This window comes from Epinephelus lanceolatus, chromosome 5 (assembly GCF_041903045.1).
Source record: "Epinephelus lanceolatus isolate andai-2023 chromosome 5, ASM4190304v1, whole genome shotgun sequence".
In the NCBI taxonomy this organism is placed as follows: domain Eukaryota; kingdom Metazoa; phylum Chordata; class Actinopteri; order Perciformes; family Serranidae; genus Epinephelus; species Epinephelus lanceolatus.
This window is the reverse complement of record NC_135738.1, coordinates 49,443,503-49,471,318: the sequence shown is the minus strand read 5'-3', so window position 1 is coordinate 49,471,318 and position 27,816 is coordinate 49,443,503. Positions and strand designations below refer to the sequence as shown.

The window sequence follows — 27,816 nt, the reverse complement described above, 5'->3', positions numbered from 1 at the left end:
TTAACTGTGCCATCAGCTGAGACATAGCGAACACAGACAGCAAGCTGTTCTACATTGCCATCTCTTGCCTCATCTGCCATCACTGCATACATTTTGGATGTCTTGATCTCTTCCACTATGCTTGCCGTGACTGCATCAGCGCAACATTTTATCATGCAATTTTGCGAGTTAGGAGAAAGGTACAGTACAGGCCAAAAGTTTGGACACACCTTCTCATTCAATGCGTTTTCTTTATTTTCATGACTATTTACATTGTAGATTCTCACTGAAGGCATCAAAACTATGAATGAACACATGTGGAGTTATGTACTTAACAAAAAAAGGTGAAATAACTGAAAACATGTTTTATATTCTAGTTTCTTCAAAATAGCCACCCTTTGCTCTGATTACTGCTTTGCACACTCTTGGCATTCTCTCCATGAGCTTCAAGAGGTAGTCACCTAAAATGGTTTTCCAACAGTCTTGAAGGAGTTCCCAGAGGTGTTTAGCACTTGTTGGCCCCTTTGCCTTCACTCTGCGGTCCAGCTCACCCCAAACCATCTCAATTGGGTTCAGGTCCGGTAACTGTGGAGGCCAGGTCATCTGCCGCAGCGCTCCATCACTCTCCTTCTTGGTCAAATAGCCCTTACACAGCCTGGAGGTGTGTTTGGGGTCATTGTCCTGTTGAAAAAGAAATGATCGTCCAACTAAACGCAAACCGGATGGGATGGCATGTCGCTGCAGGATGCTGTGGTAGCCATGCTGGTTCAGTGTGCCTTCAATTTTGAATAAATCCCCAACAGTGTCACCAGCAAAACACCCCCACACCATCACACCTCCTCCTCCATGCTTCACAGTGGGAACCAGGCATGTGGAATCCATCCGTTCACCTTTTCTGCGTCTCACAAAGACACGGCGGTTGGAACCAAAGATCTCAAATTTGGACTCATCAGACCAAAGCACAGATTTCCACTGGTCTAATGTCCATTCCTTGTGTTTCTTGGCCCAAACAAATCTCTTCTGCTTGTTGCCTCTCCTTAGCAGTGGTTTCCTAGCAGCTATTTGACCATGAAGGCCTGATTGGCGCAGTCTCCTCTTAACAGTTGTTCTAGAGATGGGTCTGCTGCTAGAACTCTGTGTGGCATTCATCTGGTCTCTGATCTGAGCTGCTGTTAACTTGCGATTTCTGAGGCTGGTGACTCGGATGAACTTATCCTCAGAAGCAGAGGTGACTCTTGGTCTTCCTTTCCTGGGTCGGTCCTCATGTGTGCCAGTTTCGTTGTAGCGCTTGATGGTTTTTGCGACTCCACTTGGGGACACATTTAAAGTTTTTGCAATTTTCCGGACTGACTGACCTTCATTTCTTAAAGTAATGATGGCCACTCGTTTTTCTTTAGTTAGCTGATTGGTTCTTGCCATAATATGAATTTTAACAGTTGTCCAATAGGGCTGTCGGCTGTGTATTAACCTGACTTCTGCACAACACAACTGATGGTCCCAACCCCATTGATAAAGCAAGAAATTCCACTAATTAAGCCTGATAAGGCACACCTGTGAAGTGGAAACCATTTCAGGTGACTACCTCTTGAAGCTCATGGAGAGAATGCCAAGAGTGTGCAAAGCAGTAATCAGAGCAAAGGGTGGCTATTTTGAAGAAACTAGAATATAAAACATGTTTTCAGTTATTTCACCTTTTTTTGTTAAGTACATAACTCCACATGTGTTCATTCATAGTTTTGATGCCTTCAGTGAGAATCTACAATGTAAATAGTCATGAAAATAAAGAAAACGCATTGAATGAGAAGGTGTGTCCAAACTTTTGGCCTGTACTGTATGTAGAATGTGAAGGGGCCTGATAGTTTTGGAGGAAGGGGTCAAATCTTTCCAATAGCTTCATAACTTCTAAAAAGTTCCCCTGATTATCACTGGCAACATTTTCACGGTGACCCTGGAAAGCGATCCCTTGTTTGCCTAAAAAGCTAGTGACTGCCACAATACGCCGCATGTACTCCCTCCTTTCGTTAATCTGGGCAACATTTTCCACATTCATTTGGTCAACAACATCACCTTCTGTTAGTGTAGCTCTATAATTTTTCCAGGCTAGGAGAGATGACTTGTGGACAGCACTTGCCTCATGCTCTCTGTAGCTATCCAAGGCCCTTTTCCAGTTCTTAAAGCCCTCTGTGTTGAGGAGAGCATCTTTGTTTGCTCTAAGGTTGAGTGTACTAAAGAGCCTACACGAGAAGCAGTACGAAGAATTTCGGCTTAGAGAATACTCTAGCTAGTCAAATGAATCAAACCATTGCTTCTGGAAAGACCGTTGCTGCTTCCCAAAACTGGTCGAGGGGTACTGGTCCAGTCTGGGTTGCTTTGGGCCCGTTTCTCGTGTCCCTAAATCATTCTTGCCTAACAGGCTCCCTGTCCTCCCTGACCTCGTGTCATCTGCATTGCCAAAAAGGGGGGAAAGAGAGAAAATAAAGCTATGGCCTCACTCACATTTTAGTTCCAAAGCCAATGAGCTATTGATGGAATAATCTTTACATAGCCTACACTACTACAGGTACAAGCATTGTCCTCGCTCTGGTCAGCAGCATCACTGGTAGCACCTCTGTCTGCTGAATCTGTTCTCATTTCTGAAAACGTACAAAATAATGTTAAGCCATAGCCTACTGTGAATTAAATATTAAATTAAATTTTATAATAAAGCTGATTCTGATAATCCTATTATTGCTTTTACAAATGTAAAACCTAACTGGGCTACTGAAAAATGACTTTCTAGAATGAAATTCTAAAAATGTATTATTTTTATTTTTTTTTTAAATGTTCAATACTGTATAGAGACATTCTCCACATAGCCTACAGGTACCTGCTCTTTCATTGTCCTCCCTTTGGTCTGCTGCAGGATCCCTGAACACATCCCTATCTGCTATCATACCTGAAAATTAAATGTAAACATAACATTTTATAGCTTATTTATGAATGTACGTATAGTCAATATTGGTATCCCATTGCAATTAATACAAATAATTATGGGCAAAGTTGCCACTAACTTATGGCATTTTCACATGCCCAAACACTGGACCAGTTACGCCTCTCTAGTGTAGCATAAAAAAGACATATCTGAAATATTTTATTTTCCTGCATAATCGCCCAACTTTTCCTCTATTTTGCCCATCTGTCCAGCTTCATTTAAACCCAACCAGCGTTGGGGAACAACATGTTAACCTGTCCTAATGCTACCACCTAGTGGTGGAGAGACACCTTGAATAATCACACAGTGATTTTAAGAAACAAGCTAACTACCTCTTCCAACATCCCTTGTGCTTGTCTGTCTGATGGCAGCAGCAGTACCAGCAGAAGCAGCAGCAGCAGTGCCATCTTGATTATCATCATCTGAGAAAAAGTGTGTTAAATTATTTTAAGAACACGAAATTCACACTACACTTGCATTCAGAGACGAATGCTTGGTTAAGTACAGGGGTGCACTGCAAACCTGTCATATCACCGGTGAAAAAGGTGAAAACGATGCAATCCCATAACCACAGATCATCAAATGAATGACCCATTTTGAATTTAGTTTGCACCCATGTACTGACATTAGCTAGCTAGGTAACAACACATTGTTTTTCCATTTAACACATTAGCAGCTACAGTAAAAGAGGCAGGCTGTGCAGGATCCCTGTCTGAAAATAAACAAGATGGTTCGACGTTATAGCCTAACATTAACTTTAGCTACTTTCCCCTCTAGAAGAAGCCCAAGCTTAATTATTTTTAGGTACACAATTCTCACACACTACAATTGCATTTACAGACAGATGCTAATAATAACAGATCGTTTTTTTCCCATGTAATATCAACTAGCTGCTAGCTAGCTAACGTTAGCTACTTCCCTTTAGTAGTTCCAGCTGCAACACTCTTTTCGAAATTATACATTTTTACATAATTTCTATTCCCATTACCTCTTTGATTGCTGACCACCTTTGGGGGGAAAAACATGGAAATCTTTTTTTGTGACATCCCAAAGACAGCTGAACAGCTTGCTGTTGTCAAGCCTGCCTGTTGTCAAGTGCGCCTGCTGCCTGACGCTGCTGTTTTGGGTGAATGACGTCACGTGCGACCTGGAGGTGTTAACCACTTGCGTGCCAAAGCCAAAGTAGTGGCTTTTTTAAAAAAATAATAATTAATTGTTACTCAAACCTGTCCAAAAACACTGTTTTATCGAAGCGTCAACATAAGATAACCGTAGTTTGAGGATGTGATCTTAAAAAAATAAAAAATAAAAAAAAAATAAATTTTTTTTTTTTCTTTTTTTGGAAAATTAATATTCGGGGCTAATTAAAAAACATCCTGGGCTTTAGCCCCGAATGTTTTAGCCTAGGGACGCCACTGCGGAGCAAACTGTGGGTGCAAGTGAAGTGCAATTCAAGGTGCTTTCAGCGGCCGCAGTTCATTCTTTGTGAATTCGGCCCTCAGAGCTTTCATGCATTTCCAAAAGTGGACCTTCTCTCAGTTGACCTACTGATGAAGATTTTAAGCAGGGTCGAGACATCGCTATCATCCATAAGGTCACTGTGAGCGTTCATAATGGCCAAATGTGTTAGTCTCTCCTGTGTCATGGTGTTGCGCAGCCAGGTTTTCAGCCTGCGCAAGGCTGAGAAAGAGCACTTGGATGCAGGGCAGGGCCAGACAGAGCTTAATGAGCTTCTCCACCTCCGACAGCATGGAGCGGGTTTGGGGCTGCAAGGTTTGCAGGATGGACACAACATCCTGGATGCCAAGGCTACTACTACTGTATGTAGTCAGGCAGGCTGCGTATCACATCAAAAGCATAGATTTATGCATTAATGATATGAAAGAGATAAATGTAAGACAGACAAATTGAGTTTAAATTCAGATTCTTTATTTTTTTTAAAGCGTAATGCAGTGGGTAGGGAGGCTGGGGTGCGGGGTTGCGGATGGGAGGGGGTGCGGCCGCAACCCCCGCACCCCTAGTTCCGACGTCTATGCCCGTCCAGGAGCTGATGATTTAGCAGACGTGGAGGACTCTAGTGACGAAAGTGTACAGGCTCTGGATGAGGTGGCAGCCTACATCGAATTTAAGACACCTAAGGACAAGGACGGCACTTTTGATGTTTTGTCTTGGTGGAAGGAGCATGCAAATCGTTTCCTAACCTTGCCCTGATTGCACAGAATGTGCTTGCCATCTCAGCATTGAGCGCAGCGAGTGAAAGAGACTTTTCTTATGTCATTCAAGAACGGAGAACCCAGCTTAATCCAGAGACAGTGGATGATATCCTTTTCTTGCACAGCAATCTCAGGCTCAAGAATTAAATGTCATCAGCAGCTGACAGGAAAGCATACTGTGAGTAGTGACTTGCTACCTGCTGTTTATTTGTGTTAGTTCATATGATTTCAACTTCATGTTCAACATTGTTTGTGTGGAGTGGACAATATATATATTTTCCTGCCAACTTTAAACTGTTTTTGTTTAATGTAGTGGCCTCATAGCTAAACCTGTCTGGCTGTCATATGATTTTCTTTTTTCCTTTATGCACAACGCACTTGTACGGACTGGTGCATGATTTTATTTTGAAGATTCAAAACGGAAGATGTTTATAGGCAATGCCGCTGCATTGATATTTTCTTGCAGTTATGAATCAGTCTGTTGGTAATCATCTCGTTACACCGGTTTATTGTTTTCCTCAAACAGTGTTAACAGCATTAACAATATGTCAGCAATCAGAACACAGACAGTTGTGATTGTTTCTACCAGATAACCTGATGCACTGCTCCTGTAGAGTGTTGTAGCCTGTATCATAAAGGTAAAAAATAAAGCAGTTAAAACTGAGTTAAGTGTGTCTGTGCTGTTTATGTAATGACGGGTAACGGGTCGGGTAACAGGTATCTTTATTGACGGGTGGGGTGGGTCTGGATTAGATTTAGATACAATCACGGGTAGCGGGTCAGGTAACGGGTCCCTTTATTGACGGGCGGGGCGGGTGCGGGTTAGTGGCTTTTTTTTAAAAAATAATAATTTATTGTTACTCAAACCTGTCCAAAAACACTGTTTTATCGAAGCATCAACATAAGACAACCGTAGTTTGAAGATGTGATGTTAAAACAAAAAAAAAAAAAAATACTTTTTTTTTTTTTTTGGAAAATTAATATACGGGGCTAATTAAAAAACATCCGGGGCTTTAGCCCCGAATGTTTTAGCCTAGGGACGCCACTGGCCATGCCCGAGCGTGTCCAAACGTGCACCAGCGCGAGCCTTGCCTGAACCTCTTCTGTGAAGCCTTCTTCCGTACCTCCGGGCGCCGTACACCCGGGAGACTTGAGCCTGATAGGAGGGGCCGAATTTGAATGTGTGTTTACAAACAGCAACTGGAAAATCATCCAGACCCTACCTTTAACAGTGGTATGACATTGATGGGTTTGGCAACATGATCACCACAACGACAGACTAGCTGTTTTCTGTTGAGTCAGACATCAGCAGTGTAGTTTAGAGAGGGGATGTCATATATACTTGAGCTCCATACTTGAATCCTTCTTCCACACGTGCCATTTTGCATCCCAAGAAAGGCTGTTTCGGTACATGTACTTCATAACATAAGCTAGTAACACACCGATCCTCACAGTTAAGTGCAGGGTATTTTATGATCTTTAATTAAAGGAACAGTCTGATATTTTGAGTTTGCTTGTGTTGTCCGGAGTCAGATGAGTCTTGTCCAGTACAGACATAGGTCTATCCTATGTTTAGCCTAGCTTAATACACGCATGGGGAAACTGCTAGCCTAGCTCTGTTACAAATGGAAATAAATACAACTACCAAAAACTATATAGCTGTCTGATTTAGGGTCTACATGACGTAAGTAGTAGGAGGCTAGCATTTAGCATAGCATTTCACAAGTTCTGACCAAACCATACATTTTTGGAGTGTTTAAACCAGACAACGCACATTTCTGGGGCTCAGTAGTAACTGAACACTTAAGTCCAGACTGCAGGGCACTCCAAAAATGATGGTTTGTTCAGCTGAACACACTACAGGGCTGCTCTATCCTGCACAAAAGATGTTTATACCAGACGCTGCAAATATAAGGCCAGGAGAATTATTACATATCCCCACCACCCAGATTACTGCCTTTTCACCCTGCTGGGATCAGGAAAAAGGTACTGGCTACACCAGGCAGCACTAAATGGCTCAGGGAGAGCTTTTACCCTCAAGTCACAGTGATGACCCTGCCTTATCCAAAACACTGACATGTCTTTATTACTGTTCCATTTTACTTAAATCATATTTTTGAATTGCATCTGTGTCAGAGGCCACAGTCCAAATCACATTTTGCATACAGCCATGTGGCAAATAGGTTACATGTATAATGTGTCTGTACCATAAATCAAACTTAACACAACAATTTGGCACTTTAAGCAAACAAAAGTTTTGAAATACAGTCACAGAAACTTCATAACAGGTGATGAATTGTGATTGGATCATTCATGGCAAATCCAGGGTCAGGTTTCCACAATACATTGTTGATATGAATAACTTGCAATTTATAATTATGCTTCTTTCAAATCAGAACCATCACATTTGACTATTATGGAAATCAAGCTGAAACTACTGTATGCCATAATTACTGTATCATATATCTAGTACAAATATGCTTAAATAATTATTGGGCACCTGACAACTCATTACTGTGATTGGTTAAGAAATAGCTCCTAATAGTTCCTGAACAAATCATTTCTTGTTTTTACAATCCGATTTTTATTCACCACACTGAGTATGTATAAATATGGCCCTTTTGAAATGGAACTAAGTAGGAGTGGGTCCCCTACCTCTATTCTTCCTGGATCCTGGATCTGATACTTCAAGCTTTTTTCCTGACTCTGGGTAACAATACTGTCAACTGTCTCTTTAATGCTGGTGTACACATAATACTCATAGCTGGATTAGCCTGTTAGGGCCTCAGGGGAAAAAAATTAGATGTGGCTCCATATTAAGCCAACCACCACCTCCCTCCCTATTAGCTCATCATAGAACATTTTAATACACAAAGTTTTAATAAAGAATATATCCCATGTAAGCATAATATATACTGATATAGTACAGACAAAGATGGCCCTTGCCCCTTGGTCACTTCAGTTTATATTGTACATTAGTGGTGCGCATTACCAAACAAATTTATAATTAATCAGTTGCCAACATTGCCACACAGTGAAGCTGGGGCCTTTGGGGCTGCTTGTGGTCTGGTCCACTTTGCCTAGTTGGTAATCCACTCATGCATTCTGTACACTTGAATTTTGTTAAGGTTGCCCAATATTTGCCTTAAAAAACCACCAGTGCTTGTCTCGAAGATTTCAAACACTGTGCTTGTTGGTAGGGACAAAAAATATCAATCATACAACAGCAAAGACAAATGATCCATACAATGTTGAATAAATTTATAAGCCACGGTAAGCACCTGACATGTGAACCTTGGAATGACTGTGCAGACGTACATACCAATGGTACTCTTCTTTTGGGGAATATTCCAGGATTTTCATTATTAACATGAAACATTTTGGCATGCATTTATTACAAAATAATTTCGACTTGGAAATACCTATCTCTGAAAACAACATCCTTTATATTTAATTACGCGGTGGTTCTAATCACATCTGCTCAACACAAACAGCACATTGTGCGCATGTTGATACATACAGCAACAACCTACCACACATACTGTTCACATCACCTCCTGTATCCTCTCATATACAATTTAAAAGTACAAGAATAAGAAAAATACTCTACATATGTTACATGTTATAAAATGTTCTCTTACATAAAAACTTCTTCCAGGTAATGAAAATCTCCCTTGTTTTATAATCTTGCATTTACATTTGTATTTTACAGTAACATACATTAAAATTAAAAAAAGTGACTGTTTTGTGTTTGTGTGTGTGTTTGTGTGTGTTTGTGTGTGTGTGTGTAGCTGTTTACATCAAACTTTGACGAAATATATCCAGGTCAGCATCAGTGGACTTAGACAATCTTTCAAGCACTCCTCATGCTTTCTGTTAAGTTCCTCTTGCTGTTTGCTCATAGCATTTTAACAAGCAGAACGTTCAACCAGACAGTGTCTATTACCTATTGACCCAAGTGGATATAACTTGGTTAAGTGTTTATGATTTGATTTCAAACTCAGTACCTCGTTTCAATTATATTAAGCAGCCAGAGTTTGGTTAGAGATGCTACATCCTTTGCCTTCATAGAAACTCCTTTCAGCGAATCTCAGTCTACGTTTGACATAGCAGGAGACAGTTACATCAGGCTGAGCTATGCACACACAGACCAGTACTGGGATCAAGAATTCCATTTGCCACAGGAAACTTCCCAACCAAACCTTAAATTTGCTGAATGACATACATTGTGCTTTCATGGACATTTGGGACGCAGGGTAAGGTTTGAGCATTATTCTTGATGATACTTTGATAATATTATGACTCTCATAGATCTCAGGAGTTTTCTGTATAAACATCTAATCAGAAATAACATGTCTCACAGACTGCTTCACTCCATCACAAGCTAAAGGTCGGTCTAAGAAATATGATGATCATCATCTCTTAAATGCTTGTCATCCTTTTTGCTGCCATTTTCCTGCCAGTATGTTTCATAAAGCTTCATATATCTACAAATACAGGACGATGATGTATACATCTTTAAACCCTCCTACAGAGCTCTGATTGGTCGTTTGTTTCTCCAACGAGAGGAAATAGCCATCAGACCCATTTAAATCAGCTAATTTGTTCCTAAAAGTGATCATGCTACTTTAAATTGAAAACTATTTACTTTAATAGTTGCTTTTAACCAGTCAAAAGTCTTTTAGGGTATTAAATGGCTTCTACCTCTGTAAGGTTTGCTTGTTGAATGCTTAAGACACAAAACAATAACAAGAAAAAACAAACAAACAAACAAAAAAAACCTTACAGGTTTCCTCTACCTTCTCCAGGGCACAGGGACTTTTCTGAGCAGGATTAGAGCACCATAGCACTGAAAGAGCATTCACACTGTGAGTGGACACTAAACACAAGCAGACTATGGAGCTCTGTATAATATATCTGTTAGGGTGTTATAATTTTTTATTTCTGATGAATTATATATGAAAACATACAACTATAGTTGTAAGCACGGCCTTGGCATCACCCAAGGCCAAGTTTACAAAGATGGTTTATGACCATTGTCCATCTTCTGTTGTACATCACATAGCTGATATTATTTTGTAAACTTGAGTGTAACATTGATTGTGTTTGACAGTCAGTCAAAAAATATTTTAGTGTGGTTGAAAGTAGGATGTGAGACAGAGGACTGTAAAGAAAGAGTGCCGTGTGTGACTGAGTAAGCCAACATTTCTGACTGTAAGGCAATACCCCCAGAGCTCCAACAACAACACCATGACCTCACACATGCATAAACACACACATACACACACAGATTTATATGAGTCAGATAAGACACTCACGCTACACTCAGATTGTTCAACCATGACAGGAATTTCAATATTCTGACCCCTGCTCCCTGATGGTTTATAGTGTGTTTGTGTGCATATCCATGTGTTTGTGTATATATGATTAAAGTTTGCTATACTAGGGAGGGAACTGACGTTTGCATTTTATTAATTCTTAAATTATGTGAAAATCATAAAATATAGTCACTGTGTACCTATACCTCACCTTCACCTTTCCATCTCATCTCCATCCTATTTTATGAATAACTGTTGATGACATTATTTGTAAAATCAGAATCATTATATATGATCCACAGTAATCATATTTGATAGACCCCTTTGATCTCACTTTAAAGTGGTTTAAACCAGTTGAATCTGTGTGTGCATCTCCACCTCATACTTTGGTTCATGTATGTGCAGCAATATAAAGTGCAAATGGGCTGGGTGAAGTGGAATATTGATCAAAGGATGTGGTGAATAAAAAATCCACTCTTCGCCTGTCACACTGCTCTTATAGCTGTAAAACAACTGAGCTCTAAACAGAACTCAAAACAGAGGCTGCAGATTTATCACCACCTGTATCCTGCTGCCTTCACATGTCTGCAACCATTTAATGACCTGAAGGAGAAACTTTTAATGCAGTATAAACCAGCTGTGGACAACACATACTGGAGCAATCACTCATATTTAATTCTACTGACGGTTCTGCTTTACCCACAATAAACTTTAATTTCACAGTTCAATTTAAATTCAACTACTGGTGGAAAAGCTTGTAGTAGCAGTAGGCCTAGTAGATAATTCCATTATTGCTGTGCAATTGTGAAAATCCCTCAATTGACAGCAGAGTGACTTTGCTCTGGAAACAGACGTGGGCAAAGAGAATTTCATTGTCAGGCAATCACCAAATTGTCGGAGCGCTGCTTGCAATGGTTGTTTAGTAAAATAGCGCCCTTAAGGATTCACTTTATATTGTGCCTTCATTGTCTTGTTATAATGAACACATCAGCTATCCTGCAGTTAAAACTGATGTTTGTGTTTGGTGTCGGTTTGTAGTTTTGTCGTACTTCATAAACAATGTTGGAATAAGGATGACTTAACAACACATCAAACTAACAATCTATGGCTTTTACAAGGGCATTAACAGTTATTTCTCAGTGTTGTTGCTCCCTATGAGTCTACATTGATCAGTTAATAATTTCCTTTGGGTAGCCACAAATTATTGTTTTGAACTTGACAATTCAGGTGTCTATATAACTCAGCCACAAGTGGCAGACATATAAAGTGTTACGAGTGTTGTTAAGCTGGTGGATTGTGTGCTGTCTCTATGCAGTGCAGTCACTGTTCCTAATCTTTCTGCACTTTAAGAAGAGAAACTATCAGTAAGTCAACAGGAGAAAGCTTTAAAAGAAGAAGTGCCACTGAGTCTGTTCAGGAGAAAAGCCATCTGGAGTTGTCATGGTTATAGCACTCTGGTTGTAACAGTCCATTTTCCTGACTTTTGCAGTGTAGCTGTCAGTGTTGTCATGGTTACAGTGTTAATATGTTGCCATCCTCTCTCATGCTCTCTTGACTGCTACTAGACGTGTGGGTGGGGTTTCCATTGTGACTGGACACCACCATGGAGCTGTCACTCAGGGATGCGCCAACGCTATTAGGCAATGAGACGCTCTGTGGGAGGGGCCTGACTTCAGCAGAGTTATGCGGCCTGTTGCTAGGTGAGTCTCTGTTGAGGTTAGTGTTGTTGCTGTTGGTTACCCGGTGGGATTCGTAGGGTGTCAGGCAGTCATTTTCCAGAATAAGGTCACCATCATCATCATCATCATCATCATCATCATCTTCATCACTGTCGCCCTCGGCAATGCTGTTGCTGTAGTAACAACAAACAATAGGGCAAGTAATGTTAACAGAGCAGTTTGTTGGGTTACATTTTTTTATTAATATCTGTTGTTTTGTTTCTGACACCTGATGAATAAGTCCAGTATTCACTCTATTTTAGCTCTGGTTTGGACTGTTTAACTGGTAAATGCTCCACTATGTTCACCATCTAGATCCCTTTTTCTACCAAAATGGGTGCATAGATGCAAGTTTTTAAACACAGGAAACCCATTGAAAATAGAAGATTGAGGGGCAACTTGTACCTCACCTGGTGGAGTGTGCACCCCATACAAGCCTTTGCCAAAACATAGGTTTGATTCCGATCGATTCTAATCAGATGTACTATCATTAAAGCAACTCAATGGAGATTTTGAGACCGCAAAAAACATATATCCAAGATCCTTGTGATGGAACATCAACTCAATAGGTTGGATGACACCGTCATTGCTTGAGATTCACTTGCACTGGCACTATGCAGTTTCAGGGTTCAGGTAGGAACCCAGACACAAAAAGGACTACAAAATTTGGCTGCTTTACAGCATAAGTCATATCCCCCTCCCCTCTTTAGAGTAGCGTAGCCAAACCCGAAGTGAACGAAGTTAGATGTGGTTGTCATGGCTGAAGCGAGAAATAAAACGAAGAGGGTGAAGGTGTTGTCCAAGGAGACAAAGAAAAGAAAACGGGAGAGCGATAAAACAAAAGCTCGAACAAGGATTATTATTGGCACGGCTTTCACACGCTGGCAAGAGCTGAAAGAGGAGGAGGAATGGCCGACCGATGGTGACCTGGCACTGTTACTGCTGTTACCCTCTACTTAGGAGACTCACTGTCTGCAGGTCAGCTGGCTCAGGTACATTTTAAGATAAAGTGTTAGCCTACATACAGACCCTCACCAAGGGCAGCCCCCCCACTCTGACATCTCTCCACTTTGTGCATGTATAGGTCCTGTTTGTGCATGTGTGTGTCTTTCAGACCTGTGTGTAATTGACAAGCAAGAGTGAAAACATTGAATTTCCCCTCAGGGGCATTAATAAAGTCAATAAATTAACTAAACTTTCATTTTAGTTCGTCTTCAACAGTTTGCTGTTAGCACCGTAAGCGCGATGTGCTTGTGTCGTCCATGATCGTAAATCATAATAGTGGTGAATGAGAGACTGTGGACAGAGCAGATTGAAATATGGCTTTCTACATGCTGAAAAAGAGGTAGAGCCTGCACACTTACTCCATGCCACAAACTTTAATGAACAACGTTTCGATCCTAGAGGGATCTTCATCAGGTCTGAATGTTGGAAAATGAAAACCACACCTCTATTTATAACATTGTGTGCAACAGGTGTGATTAATCATCCCAATATCATCTGGGGTTATTTTTTAAAAAACATTGACCAGAAAAAGCAAACATCAAATTCAATCCAGGGTAACAATTCAGTACAAGTACATCAAAAACACTCTAAGAATATATATATATATATATATATATATATATATATATATATATATATGTATATATATATATATATATTATAAAATTCCATCAGAAAAAAGAGGGGACCTACAAATCAAAAAAACATCGAGTAATATATCATGAGCAGCAATCATATTAAGTGGATTATATTCAATTAATCAGCGTGGGCCAATTAGTCTCTTCAACAGAATAACATTAAAGTTAGCAAATCATCACAGTTAAATCATCCAAAATACATCTTAGCAGCAAAACCTCATCTCATATATTTAAATAGACCTCATCAATGGAAAAAAATCAAATGATTAAGCTCACAGATCCTGAACACCAAAATTAGTGTTCACAGTCATGTCCCAGTAGGCTACTGGGACATGTAAACTGACGAAACCATATAGAACAATATAGGAATATATAAAAAATAAGAAAAATATGTTAATTCATCACTCAAGTCAGCCTAATGGATTTAAAGAAAGTGTGTGATCTCATATTCTTGATTCAAACCACTAGGGGAAAGAGTCTGGAGGATGAAGATATAAAAACTCTCTCTTTTCAATAGGAGGGTGTTCAGATCACCTCCTGTTCTTGGGGGATTTACGTGTTCGATGCCGATGTATCTCAAGGAGGCAATTGAATGATTTGCCTCCCTGAAATGCACCGCCACCAGGCTATGCTGGTCCTGAGTTCGAATACAGCTCCTGTGTTCAGCTACCCTAGTTTTTAAAGGTCTCTGAGTTTTGCCCACATATGCTAAACGACAAGGGCATTTTATGAGGTAAATAACATTTTTTTGTTGAGCAGGATATTGTACCTCTGATTTTTATTGTTTTCCCAGTTACCGGGTGGTTAAACGTGGTACATTTGTATGTAAAATTGCATTGAGTGCATGAACCACACCGATAATTGCCAGGAGGCAGTTCAAGGAAAGTTGGGTTTCTGGCTGGTCTCAGATCAGATTTTACCAGCATTTGTCTCAGATTGGGAGGGTGTTTATACACCACTCTAGGAGAATTTTTAAAGATGTTTTGGAGTAGTGGATCTAAACTTAAGATGTGCCAATGTTTGTTAATGATTTTTTCAAAATCCTTTCCTAGACATGAGTATGTTAAATAGCATCTAGGGTGGTTATTTGCTGAGGTTTTAACCTTTTTGACTAGGCATTCATCCTGGGTTAATCCGCTAAATCTATCTCGGGCGGTTTTTATCCAATTGTCCTGGTAGCCTCTTTTCTTAAATCTATGCTCTAGTTCATCAGCTCGTTTTTCATAGTCTGTTTGTTTTGTACAAATTCTCCGGATACGACTAAACTGACTGATGGGGAGGCTTTTTTTCAGATGGGTTGGGTGGAAAGATTGGCCATGTAAAAAAGAACATTTATCTGTTTCTTTTCTATACAGGTCTTTTACCAAGTTTGTGGCATGGAGTAAGTGTGCAGGCTCTACCTCTTTTTCATTCATGTTTTGTGCCGGCCTTGCACCTTTTTCGATGTGCGTATAACTACCCTCTCGCACCCTTTCTACATGCTGATCACATGTATTGATAAAGTATTGGCTTGGCTGGCAGAGGTTTTACCGCACTTACTAACAGTAACAAGCGTAGTTGTTGTCAACTAGAGTAATCTTGAAGTTATATTCCCTTCATCTGCACCGCGGCCTCTCTGCTGTTGTCTGACTTCACTCTGTTGAGTTTGTGTGTGTGTGTGTGTGTGTGCATGTGCGCTGTGAGGAGGAGGTCAGCCCTGACATGCAGAGAACAACTCATTTCTGAGTTTTGAAAAATAATAAATAAATTAAAGCTGCAAGCAGCGATGAATGGGCCCTCGCAGTCCACGCGCGTCGGGGCATGCTGCCGTCGGGGGCGTGCACCTAGAAGTCTTGTCAGCTGTAATAAATAAAAAAATAAACGTTATCTCTTACTTACATTTCCAGTATACAGGTAGGCACCCAACCCACGTATGTATTTTTCCAAAAAGTAGAAGCTAAATACATGCCCAATAGTTCAAGGTCTTCTGACTCTTTAAAAGTTGACATGGTGTCTGTAGCTCAAAGTATGAGGGACAAGAAGAGGTTGAAAGTCGATGAGTTTTGAAGAGGATTTGAAGATTTTCCAATTTACTTCCATTCACACTAATTAGACTGCCACCAGAGCGCCACCTATTGGCCGATTTGCACCGAATTTTGCACAAACCCTCATCGGGCCATGGAACACAATTAACAAAAGTGTTGTGGTAATCGGACTGTATTTGGTCAAGATATGAAAGACTGTCTGTTTTGTAAACAATGTGCAGGAATTTGTTGTTTTATATTTTGGCCATTTTTTGGATGATCAAAATTCTTTTAATAACTTTTTTGTCAGGAGGGTTCACAGATGCTACATGCAAAGTTTGGTGCAAATTGGTCAAATCGCCTAGGAGGAGTTCGAAAAAGTATGTTTTTCATTTGTCGCGATTTAGCGAATGGAAAGTTACCGCAAAAGTGGGCGTGGCTTACACCACACAATTCAGCGAAATTCAGAGAACACGTAAATAGAAGGTTTAACAATGTGCGACATATTATGTGGGAGTTATTAGCCAAAAATGCTTTTGCATTGAAAATAGCGCCACCTGCTGGTCATTTTTGGTGTGTGAGTTACAGGGGCCAATCTATACCACCCCTATCAATTTTATTTCCATGAGTGTTATGGTGTTGGCACAGTGCAAAATATTAAATTAGACGGCCAGCAGAGCGCCACCTAGTGGCGGATTGGTAAGTCCTTCGTCACATATCCTCAGGAGGGCATTGACAATAATTATACCATGTTTCGTGTTAATCCGCCCAACCGATGTTGAGATATAAAATACTTCAATTTAAAGAGTGCCACCTTGTGGTCATCACCTGAAATTTTGCACAGAGCCTCAGGGGCTCATGGGGAAGTGGTAACCTGAGTTTCATGTCATTCGGATACACCAGTGTGGAGATATAAAGCACTTCCTGTTTCGAACGAAATCTGCAGGAAGTTGCTATTTAATAACTTAAGTATTGTTTGGAATATCGAAATTCTTTTAATAACTTTTTGTCAGGATGGTCCACAGATGCTGTGTGCAAAGTTTCATGCCAATCAGTGAAATTGCCTGGGAGGAGTTCGAAAAAGTAGGTTTGCGACATTTTGCGAATTTGCGGAAAAAAACGGTAGGCGGAAATGGGCGTGGCCTATACCACAAGATTCAGCACAATTCACTGAAGGCGTGGATATAAAGTTTTTGAATGTGCCACAAAGTATATGGGAGTTATGAGCCAAAACGCACTTTCCTTAATAATAGCGCCACCTAGTGGTGGAAATTCAGGACGAGAATAGATTATAAAATTTTTCGCCAGGTGTGACTTATATTCCAAGTTTGGTGAGTTTTGGGGTATGTTCAGGCAGTGAAAAATGCGATCATATGGGCAGAAGAAAAAAAAAAAATAAAAAATTAAAGCTGCAAGCAGCGTTTGGCGGGACCTCGCACTCGCGTCCGTTTCGGCCCCCAGCTTATGTCGTCACTGTGAATTATTTAGAAATATCAAACATGTTGCCACAAACATCAGAAAATCCTTACAGAGCTGAACGTTTTGATGTTTGAATGCTTTCTGTAGCTGTAGGTATGGATAAGCGATGTCACGATATGCAAATTAGATGAGTTAATTTATTCCCATCAGATTCCTCTTCCTTTATTTTGAGGAAGAGACAACAAAAACAGCACAAAACAAAAGAAATCTACTGTGTGAATCTGTTCAAAATGCTGTTTTACTGAGATTTATGAAATCCAATATGGCCGCCGCCTAGTGACGTCACGGAATGCAAATTAGATGAGTTAATTTACTCCCATGACAAACTTTGGGTCATGATGAATAGTTTTGTCATTTACAGTATGCCTTTATGTCTCACCACTTTCAAGCCACAGCCTTTTGAAATGTGGAAATGAAAATGGAATTTTTTTTTGCTCAATAAACTCTGGCACCTAAAGGGTCAAAATGGAGATTGTGCCCCTGTCATATCTGCATGTAAGATTTAGACACACACACACATCATGTTTCTGTGAGTTTGTGTGTGACAGCGGTTGCCATGGTGATGAAGTAGGTGCACCTGGGAGAAGAGCAGAGAGAGACAGACAGAACACAGAGAGAGATCTGTTGTAGTGGAGATTTAACTCCTCGAACAAGTTCTTCCCATTCCCAAACCGTTGGTCCAATCATGAAAAAAATGTGATGATGAGAGAGATAAAGTTATACAGAAGATCTGTTTAGCAGCAGTTGAGCTGTCATGTCTGCGTCTTTAAAGCCGATAAAATAAACGGTGTAGGAGGAGATGTATTTTTTTAAGAGCACGTTTGAGGTGAAATTTTACTTTGAAAGGTCAAGTAGCTCACTTCCTGTTGGAATTAGGTCATGGGTGTCAACGCGTGATTTGTAAGTCAAACACACCAGTTTTGGTTTGATCTTGATACGACATTCCTACGGGCTGCAGTGGCCAGTTTAGTGCACCTATGTGGCACTAGAGAGCCCATTTTGGCACTGTAGGGGTTAATAATGTGTGTGTTCTGTTTCAAATGAAGTTTCTGCTGCTGTAATCTGTCCTTTAAAGATTGTGAGACACACAGACCAGAGAGCCCTGTGGCTGTGTCTGTGTGTGCAGCCGTTGTCATGGCGATTAATGACTTGCCCGCACCTGTGGCAGACACAGACACGTCAGGAGAGCAGATCACCAAAGGCTGTTTATAAAGGGATTTAACTCCTCGAACAAATGCTTCGCATACCCAAACCGTTGGTCCAAGCAAGAAAATAAAGGGTTCACGTCTCGTGAAAGCGCGTCGCGTTTTATATTTCTCGAGTCAAAAATGTGGTCAGGGGAGCGAGTTTAAAATGTGTTGCACCTAAGCTGTTTCCAGAAATTTCTCCTCTGAGTTTACATGGGAGTGAATGAGAAAAAAATCAGCGCTCCCTTCGCTTTGGAGCCACTCAGCAGAAATGTGTACGTGTGAGAGATTCCATGTCAACATATCTGTGAGCAGGACAAATTTTCCTACGTTTTGTGGTATAAATTGTGTCTGTACAGTGAAAATTGTGGCCATGGCAGCGAGTTAAAGACAAAAGTTTTAGACGATTTTTAGAGCCCTCTCCACTCTAGCTCACAGCATTCCGTGCAATACACACCCATTGTAAACTCAAAATTTCTCCACTTTTTGCTCATGGTACTTTGAGAGGCACAGATGAAAAACGGTAAAAGATATGAAAAAGATGAAAACATGAGTGAATAGATGAGACCTGTGGCAACATTTGAGAGTTGGAATGGAGTCTGTAGCACAAAGTATGGAGACGCTGTAAATGCTAGAAAAAGCCCTAAGATTGGTCTCTTTCTCCCCCCTGCTGCCATTCATTTCCTATGGGACAGCTTTCGAAGATCGCCAGGACGTTTTTCTGACATCTCACCTTATGGAACCCATAAAATCCAAACTAAGCGAGTAATGAAAAAGTTACGAATAACTTTTGATTAGAACGAGTTGATCTGTCATCTGTGCAAGTTTGAAGCCGATTGGATAAGCGGTGTATGAGAAGAAGATTTTTTAGGAAAGGCAGTTTTAAGGCAAAATCTTACTTTGAAAGGGCAAATATCTCACTTCCTGTTGGATTTAGGTCAGGGGTGTCAGTGCGTGATTTTTAGGTCTTCATGAGACGAACACGCCACTTTTGGTTTCATGTTTCTACGACGTTCCTACAGGCCGTGGCGGCCATTTTTGTGTGCCTAGGTGGCGCTAGAGAGCCCATTTTGGCACTTTAGGGGTTAATGTCATGATTTTCTAAAATTTTTCACCGGTTCTGATGTGCGTGCCAATTTTGGTGAGTTTTTGAGCATGTTTAGGGGGTCAAATTCCAGTTCAAAGAGGCGGCGGGAGAAAGAATAATAATAATAAACGCAGCAAAAACAATAGTGTTCTCGCCTTCGGCGAGGACTGGTCTGTGAGAATAAACGCAGCAAAAAGTATAGGGGGGGTCCTCGCCTTTGGCGAGGACTGATCTGTGAGGAGTCACTACTGTTGGAGTCGGTCCACAATAAACGCACGCAGCAAAAACAAGAGGGTCCTCGCCTTTGGCGAGGACTGCTCTGTGAGCAGTCCTCTGCCTTAGGGCTCGGTCCCTAATAAACGCAGCAAAAACAATACTGTCCTTGCCTTCGGCCAGGACTGGTCTGTGAGAATGAACGCAGCAAAAAGTATAGGGAGGGTCCTCGCCTATGGCGAGGACTGCTTTGTGAGTAGTCCACTGCTGTTGGGCCCGGTCACTAATAAACACACGCAGCAAAAACAAGAGGGTCCTCGCCTTTGGCGAGGACTGCTCCTTGAGCAGTCCTCTGCCTCTAGGCTCGGTCCCTAATAATAATAATAATAATAAAGAATAAACGGAGCAAAAACAATAGTGTCCTCGCCTTCGGCGAGGACTGCTCTGTGACCAGTCCTCTGCCTGTAGGCTCGGTCCCTAAATACAGCTGCAAGCAGCGTTGGGCGGGACCTCGCACTCGCGCCTGTTTCGGCCCCCAGCTTATGACGTCACTGTGAAATATTTAGAAATATCAAACATATTGCCACAAACATCAGAAAGTCCTTACAAAGCTGAACGTTTTGATGTTTGAACGCTTTCTGTAGCTGTAGGTATGGAGAAGTGATGTCACAATATGCAAATTAGATGAGCGAATTTCTTCCCATCAGATTCCTCTTCCTTTATTTTGAGGAAGAGACAACAAAAACAACACAAAACAAAATAAATCTACTGTGTAAATATGTTCAAAATGTTGTTTTACTGAGATGTATGAAATCCAATATGGCCGCCGCCTAGTGACGTCACAATATGCAAATTAGATGAGTTAATTTACTCCCATGACAAACTTTGGGTCATGATGAATAGTTTTCTCATTTACAGTATGCCTTTATCTCTCACCACTTTCAAGCCACAGCCTTTTGAAATGTTGAAATGAAAATGGAATATTTTCCTCAATAAACTCTGCCACCTAAAGGGTTAAAATGGAGATTGTGCCCCTGTCATGTCTGCATGTAAGATTAAGACACACACACACCATGTTTCTGTGAGTTTGTGTGTGACAGCGGTTGCCATGGTGATGAAGTAGGTGCACCTGGCAGAAGAGCAGAGAGAGACAGACAGAACACAGAGAGACCTGTTTTAGTGGAGATTTAACTCCTCGAAGAAGTTCTTCCCATTCCCAAACCGTTGGTCCAATCATGAAAATAATGTGATGATGAGAGAGATAAAGTTACACAGAAGATCTGTTTAGTAGCAGTTGAGCTGGTATGTGTCACAACGTTCCTACAGGCCGTGGCGGCCATTTTTGTGTGCCTAGGTGGCGCTAGAGAGCCCATTTTGGCACTTTAGGGGTTAATTTCATGATTTTCTAAAATTTTTCACCGGTTCTGATGTGCATGACAATTTTGGTGAGTTTTTGAGCATGTTTAGGGGGTCAAATTCCAGCTCAAAGAGGCGGCGGGAGAAAGAATAATAAACGCAGCAAAAACAATAGGGTCCTCACCTTCGGCGAGGACTGCTCTGTGAGCAGTCCTCTGTCTCTAGGCTCGGTCCCTAAAAATAAATAATCGGGAGAAAAACAATAGGGACCTCACAGGTCTCCTGCTCGGGCCCTAATAAAGCAATCGGCCTAATCATGAATGTACAAAATGCTATAAAGCTACTGTTCTGAAGACATGATGATTGCGCATTACACGGCCAGCTTCAGGAAGTTGACCGGTATTGTTGGATTGTCAACAAATGCACGCACAGAAAGATTTTTGCAATAGTTGTAACAGACAATACTGTTTTTCGTCTGTAGGGGCACCCTGTGAGGTTAAAAAGTGCAATCCTCCATTGTGTTGCTTTAAAGGCAAAAATCGCTTTTTTTAAAAGAAAAAAGGGGGTATTCACTGCTTTCCCATTGTTAGACTCACAAGTCAGTCTTTAGACGCTTTGCTTAACTAAAGACTGATGTCTTTCTCCCTGATTTTGTGTTTAGATGGGCTGATACAATTTCAGAGTTTAAAAAAAACTCCCTACGTTGCAGAACCAATCGTAAATCCACAGGGCGGTCCTTCGGTGGCTCACTGAACTCTTGTGCTCATAAACATAGTCCGACTGCATTAAAGTTTTAAACAAAGTTGCTGTAAGTCCTTCCTTTCCACAATCCTGTGGCCTGAGCGCATGTTTGATAAATCGGAGTTAAATCTCTCGGCATCCATTTTCAAGCTCTGTGCGTGTTTGTTTCCTTGTGGACGAGAAAAGGGGGAGCGCACATTTCCGGGATGACGTGTCCTTTTAAAAAATGCAAGAGGCGTTGCTTTGTTGCCGGCCGTTTTCTCCGGTGTGTTAAACACACTTTAGAAAGGAATGTCCCCAGACTACCAGAAGGCGGAGATCTCTGATTGTCTGGTGGCGAGACTATTCCATTGTCAACAGCAGACAAGTATTCCTTTCTGTTTTTATTTGTTTTCCTGATGTGTCATGTTCAACGTCATAGATGGTCAACGAAACAGGTTGGTAAACAGCAGAGAGCAGCATCAAGGCCAAAAATGAAATGAAAATGTTACAGAGGTTACTTATTTTTTATATCTCTTACTTATCCAGTCTCTCTTTCAAACTACGTGCTGCTTGGACGGAGACAAATGGCATTCTCTGGTGGCTGGTTATTGCACCGTGCCGGCAAAGGGCTAAAATTTGCATGACTACCCGGGTGTCATATTTCCATCACTGCTGATCGAATCCAATGAGAGCTGAAGCCAATTAACTACTGCAAATTCATTTGTCCTGGGAGTGAACGCCGACTCTAACCTTTCCCGTGAAATACAAAAGCTAGATGTTAGTGGGTTCTTTGTCCTGTGGGACAGGGGCTCAACTGTGTTTTTCTGCTGTTCTCTGCGTAACAGGCAGTGTAAAATGGTCATAGAGCTGTTTTTCCACTGAAAACAGCAGCTGATGCTGCTACTGGAGACCATGTTGATGAAAACAGTGGGATTAAACCAAAACAGTAAAGCTGTGAGCTGGGAATCTCAAAGAGGCTAGAAGCTCTGCAGAGCTGAGGGGAACTGCAGAGTTGGAGATCATTTTCTGTGGTTTCAACAGTACGAGTGACATCTTTCATATAACGCTTAATCATCTGTTGTATTTTTGCTGATATCAGATGTCAATATATAACAACTCATTTGGCTGATAACCGATACGAATATCGATATATTCATATGTTACGAAAATTATGCAACTTCCTTCCCCTAATCCTGCAACTGAATATACCTCTTCGTATGTATCAGTGTGCCCTGGTTTATCCTTATTTTTATATGTATTTTCATCTATGTACTTATGTAATACCCTGGTTTAAGACCATGTATTTGTGTTTGCATTGTGTAGTACTGTTATACATTGTCTAATTTTATGGATTTATTATTTATTATTTCACTTTAAAATTTGAAATGCTCTAAGGAAAATAATAATTCACAGCCTTTTGTTTTATAAGGGTGTTGTTTTACTTTGTGGTGGTTTAAGAAATTTGTAAAACAGACTTTACTTAGTAGATTTCAAGTTGAAAGGGTGGTAATTTGCTTGTTAAGCTGTTAGCCTGTCATAGGGGCAAAGAAGTAAAGGGTCAGAACTGACAACCCTGGAGAGACGACAGCATGGAGGAGAGCAGCCAACAGAAAAAGTACTAAATAGTGAGCCAACAAGAACTGACTGTAAGCACCGGAGTGTACAGAGTGTGGGGCTTTTGTTCACTGACTGTGAATGAACATTTTGACAAAGTGCCATGTTGCAAGAACTGTGATAACGGTTTAGTCCCAAGCATCTAGCTAGCAACTTTAGCAGCTTTTAACAAGTGTAGACTGTAGCTCGCTAGCCGTTAGCTAGCTTAGCAGTTGATTTTACGCTGGTCGATGGCTCAAGAGTGGATAACGCTACAACAGAAGAGGACAACACAGCGCTGCCGGACTCATCCGGCATTATCTCAACACAGGAGTATCCTCATTTTGTTCTATATTCTAGGTCCTTTCACACCATAGTTAGTAAGTGGATCATAAGGACATGTAATCTTTGGTAATGGCCCTTTCATCGTCATTTACAATCATGCCACAGATATCCTTTCTGCTTCATTGCTCTGGTGGTTTTTACACAGCCAACTGTGAAAAGGTTACACATGATTATTTTAACATATGTTTTAACTGTTGTCATTTATATTCTTCCTACATACTTGTATATCTTTCAGATACGTTGTTTTGTTACATGTGCTGTGTCATTGTTGTATTGTTTACTTTGTTAATTAATTAGAAAAAATCGGTTTGTCACATGGACATGATGACTGATTCGGATATTTAATTTTAAAACCAATGTCAGCCGATACTGATGATGTGCCGATATAATCGTGCATCCCTAGTTGCATTGTTTATATAAAAATATTGATTTTTACAGGTTTAAGGTATAATATGTTTGTTGAATGTCCCAAACCTACATTATATTGCCACATTTTGAATTTAAGTACCAAATACTGCTTGCAAAGTTCTTCTCTTTTTCCATAAACCAAGGCAACCAAAGTGGTAAACCACTATTATGGCCAAACAAACAAAAACCGTGCCATAAGTCACAAGTTGTACACTGATCGGGACTGATCAGGGGGTGTCACACCGAAAAAGTTTACATTTATCTTGTAATTCCTGAACCAAAGAGGGTTTATTAAAATGTTAGACATATATTATTTCCATGACTACTTTTGAGTCTTTTTTGGGGGGGATTTCCTTGGCACTGCGTTTTTTCAATCAGTTTCTACTGTGCAAGAAGCAGGTCCTCTGTCCTGTCCATGTCATACCTTGCAGTAACAGGATTGCTCTGAGAGGCGGGGCTTGGTGAGTCATGTGACAAAACAGAGCCAGTAGATCCAGCTGAGCCCACAGAACCAGAGTTGCCCATCGAGGTTTTACTCCCACGATGCACCACATTGTTCCTCTGGTTAGCCGGTTTGACAGTCACAATGAGGTTGTGACTGTTGGCCACCATCATGTCTGTAACCTGCAATGACACGCAGATGGTCTTAGTATCAAAGGAAGAGAAATAAAATAAAAAAAAACACTTCAGGGATTTGTTTATTAAAGACAAGGGTAGTCACATGATTCACAGTTCCCTTCTTTAAATCTGTAAAATATGAAATTTGGAAACATCTTTTACTCCTCTTTTGACACTTAATCAAAGCACCCTGATATTCATTGTTATCATTGCAATCAAAATGTGCTTGTAACAACATAACTTTTGGAAGAACCATGTTGGATCTGTTTAATTCATTTAACCAAAATGCTATAATTGAAATTAAAAAAACCAGACATGGCTCCAGAGCTCCAAGGCGAATGACCCTACAAAAGGCATTAGCAGTAATTTGTTGGCACACTGTTAAACATCACTGCACTTTCCATCCAATACGTTTCATGCCAATAGCTAACATTTGCACATAAATCCACTAAGATTATAGAAATTTGATAGCTTCAGTTAGTGTTTGATATCCATTAATTGGGATTGTCATTAAATCAGCCTTGGGTCAATGCTGCAGGTGTTTGATTTGTTGAATTAGAAACAAAAAGAAACAAAAGATATTTTATTTCTTTTTCAAGTTTTAAATGATTGAACTAATTTACAGTAATATAACAACTCTAAGAAAAGCTTTGTATAACTGCATACTATGACACAATACAAGATCTGCTTTTAGTAACCCTGCAAAAAATCTTAGTGTAAAACAAAACAAAAAAAGAAAACATCACCTAAAATCTCAGCTGCATCTCAAAGAGGGTTAAATTTTTTATTTTTTTTAATAATTCTTTCTATTCAATTGGCAGGCAAAAGTGAATACAATGGCAAATAAGGACTTTTTCTTTTTTCCAAAAACGACACTTACCCCCCCCCCCCCCCCCCCCCTTGGTCCTACATAAGCTTGTTACAAATCAGTAAAGGCAAGAAATAATACACATCCTTCCTTCTTATCATAAGCAGGTGAACAAATAAAAAGATAAAAAAGATAACAACATGCAGAGAAGTAGCATTGTAGATGGATTGAAAAAAAAGGGCAGAGAAGAAAATAAAATATGGTGACAAGCTGATTGTCAGAGGTGAGGATTTCATTTGTCCTGTAGTGTCTTTAATTTAGCTATATAATTAATCATACAGTCCCAAACAGAATCAGATTTTCCAAGTGACCCCCTCAGATTATACTTAATTTTCTCTGGGTCTATGTACAGCATGAGGTCCTTAAGCCACAATAAAGCTTTGGGGGCAATGGTGACTTCCACTCCAACAAAATTCTTCTTTGTGCTAATAAGGATGCAAAGGCGATTCTAACTTGCACTTCCTCCTAATTGTTTGAGGGTCTGATAATACTCCAAAAATGGCCATTTCTGCAAATGGCGTCAACTTCATGTTTAGTGCCTCTGCAAGATGTTTAAAAATAGCTGTCCAATAGTCCTGCAGATGGGGACAAGACCAAAACATGTGTGTCATGTTTGCTGGTGTCATGTGACATCTATTACATGTATCTGCGATATCAGAATACATTTTGGAGAGTTTAGAATTGGTAAAATAAGTACGGTGGACAACCTTAAATTGAATCAGATTAAGCCTGGCACAAGATGTACTGTTATTTACTCGAGTTAATGCAGGAGTCCCAGTCACTGTCATCTATAACTCTGCCTGTCACAGCTCAGGTTTCTTAGGTTGTTTTTATTCAATTATGTTGTTTCCTGTTTTACTTTGAAACTCACATCTCTTCTCATTTCAAATCACTTCACTTCCTGCCCCTGTGTGTTTTCCCTCCCTTTTGATGGCTTCACCTGTGTCAGATTGTCTGTCCCGCCCTGATTAGTCTCACCTGTGCCTTGTTATCCTTCCCCTCACCACAGTATTTAGTGTGTGCCTTGTTTTCTCTCTGTGCCAGTATGTCTTAGCTCCTTGGGTGTCGACGTTCCAGCTTTTTGATTCCCTGTGCCTCTTTGTTGGTTTTTTGGACTTAGCCTGTTTTTTGACTCTGCCTCTGCCTTGTCCCTTTTTGGATACTTTTGCCTCTACTGATCTCCCTGTGTCTACCTCAACCTATTTTGTCCAGTAAAGACTTTTTACTTACCTGAACTGCCTCTTGAGTCGTGCGTTTGAGTCCATTCTCTCCTGGTTCACCAGTTTTAACACTGCCAAGTTCTACTTCCCAATGTTTTCTGATTTTATCAAGAGGTGTCTGATGATGATGAGATTAAGGTGTACATTTTTGAGATAAGACCTTTCTGATTTGAGGAGATGTCCAGAATTGAGTCAATTACTGAGTTAGGGGGAGTATTAGGGAAAGAGGTGCTATTTGATTTAACAAAGTTACGGAGCTGGAAGTATCGGAATAGGTGAGATTTTGGGAGTTTAAATTTTTTACATAGTTCACTGAAGCTAGCAAAGACATTGTTAGTATAGAGGTCCCTTAGCTTGACAAGGCCTGATCTCTGCCATAGAGAAAGGGCGGAGTCTGTGCTGGGAGGGAGGAAGAGATGGTTATTGTGAATGGGGCTGTGATTGGACAATCCCTGGAGTCCAAAAGTATTTCTAAATTGAAACCAAATTTTAAGGGTGGAGACAACAATTGAGTTACATGTAAATTGGGATGATCGAAAGGGCAATTTTGATGTAAGCAGAGCTAAAAGTGAGGTAGAGCAGGATTTAGCTTCCAGCTTACACCAGTTTAATTCAGGTTCTTGGATCCAGAGAGTCATTTTGTGTGTATTAGCTGCCCAATAGTAGAGTCTTAAGTTAGGGAGTGACAGTGCACCTACGGACCTATGCCTTTGTAAAAACTCTCTCCTTATCCTGGGAGTCTTGCCTTTCCATATAAAAGATGAAACTAGTTTATACGAAAAAAGGAATTGGGTAAAAAAATCAGCAAACATTGAAAAAGATACAGAAAGCGTGGAAGCACATTCATTTTGATGCAATTTACCCTGCCTGCTAT

The 27,816-nt window shown here is 40.5% G+C and overlaps 1 protein-coding gene across 1 annotated transcript in view; it reads right to left on the bottom strand.

Annotated features, from left to right (window-relative positions):
• Positions 1-5,422: 5,422 nt before the first annotated feature.
• Positions 5,423-27,816, bottom strand: part of pard6a (par-6 family cell polarity regulator alpha) — a 124,132-nt gene continuing 101,738 nt past the window's right edge. Inside the window, exons 5-6 of the mRNA XM_033617519.2 lie at positions 24,661-24,860; positions 5,423-12,333 (exon numbers count right to left, since the gene is read on the bottom strand). Of these exons, the coding sequence (XP_033473410.1) occupies positions 11,994-12,333; positions 24,661-24,860 (540 nt within the window). The 3' untranslated portion in view covers positions 5,423-11,993. The remainder of the gene's footprint in view (positions 12,334-24,660; positions 24,861-27,816) is intronic.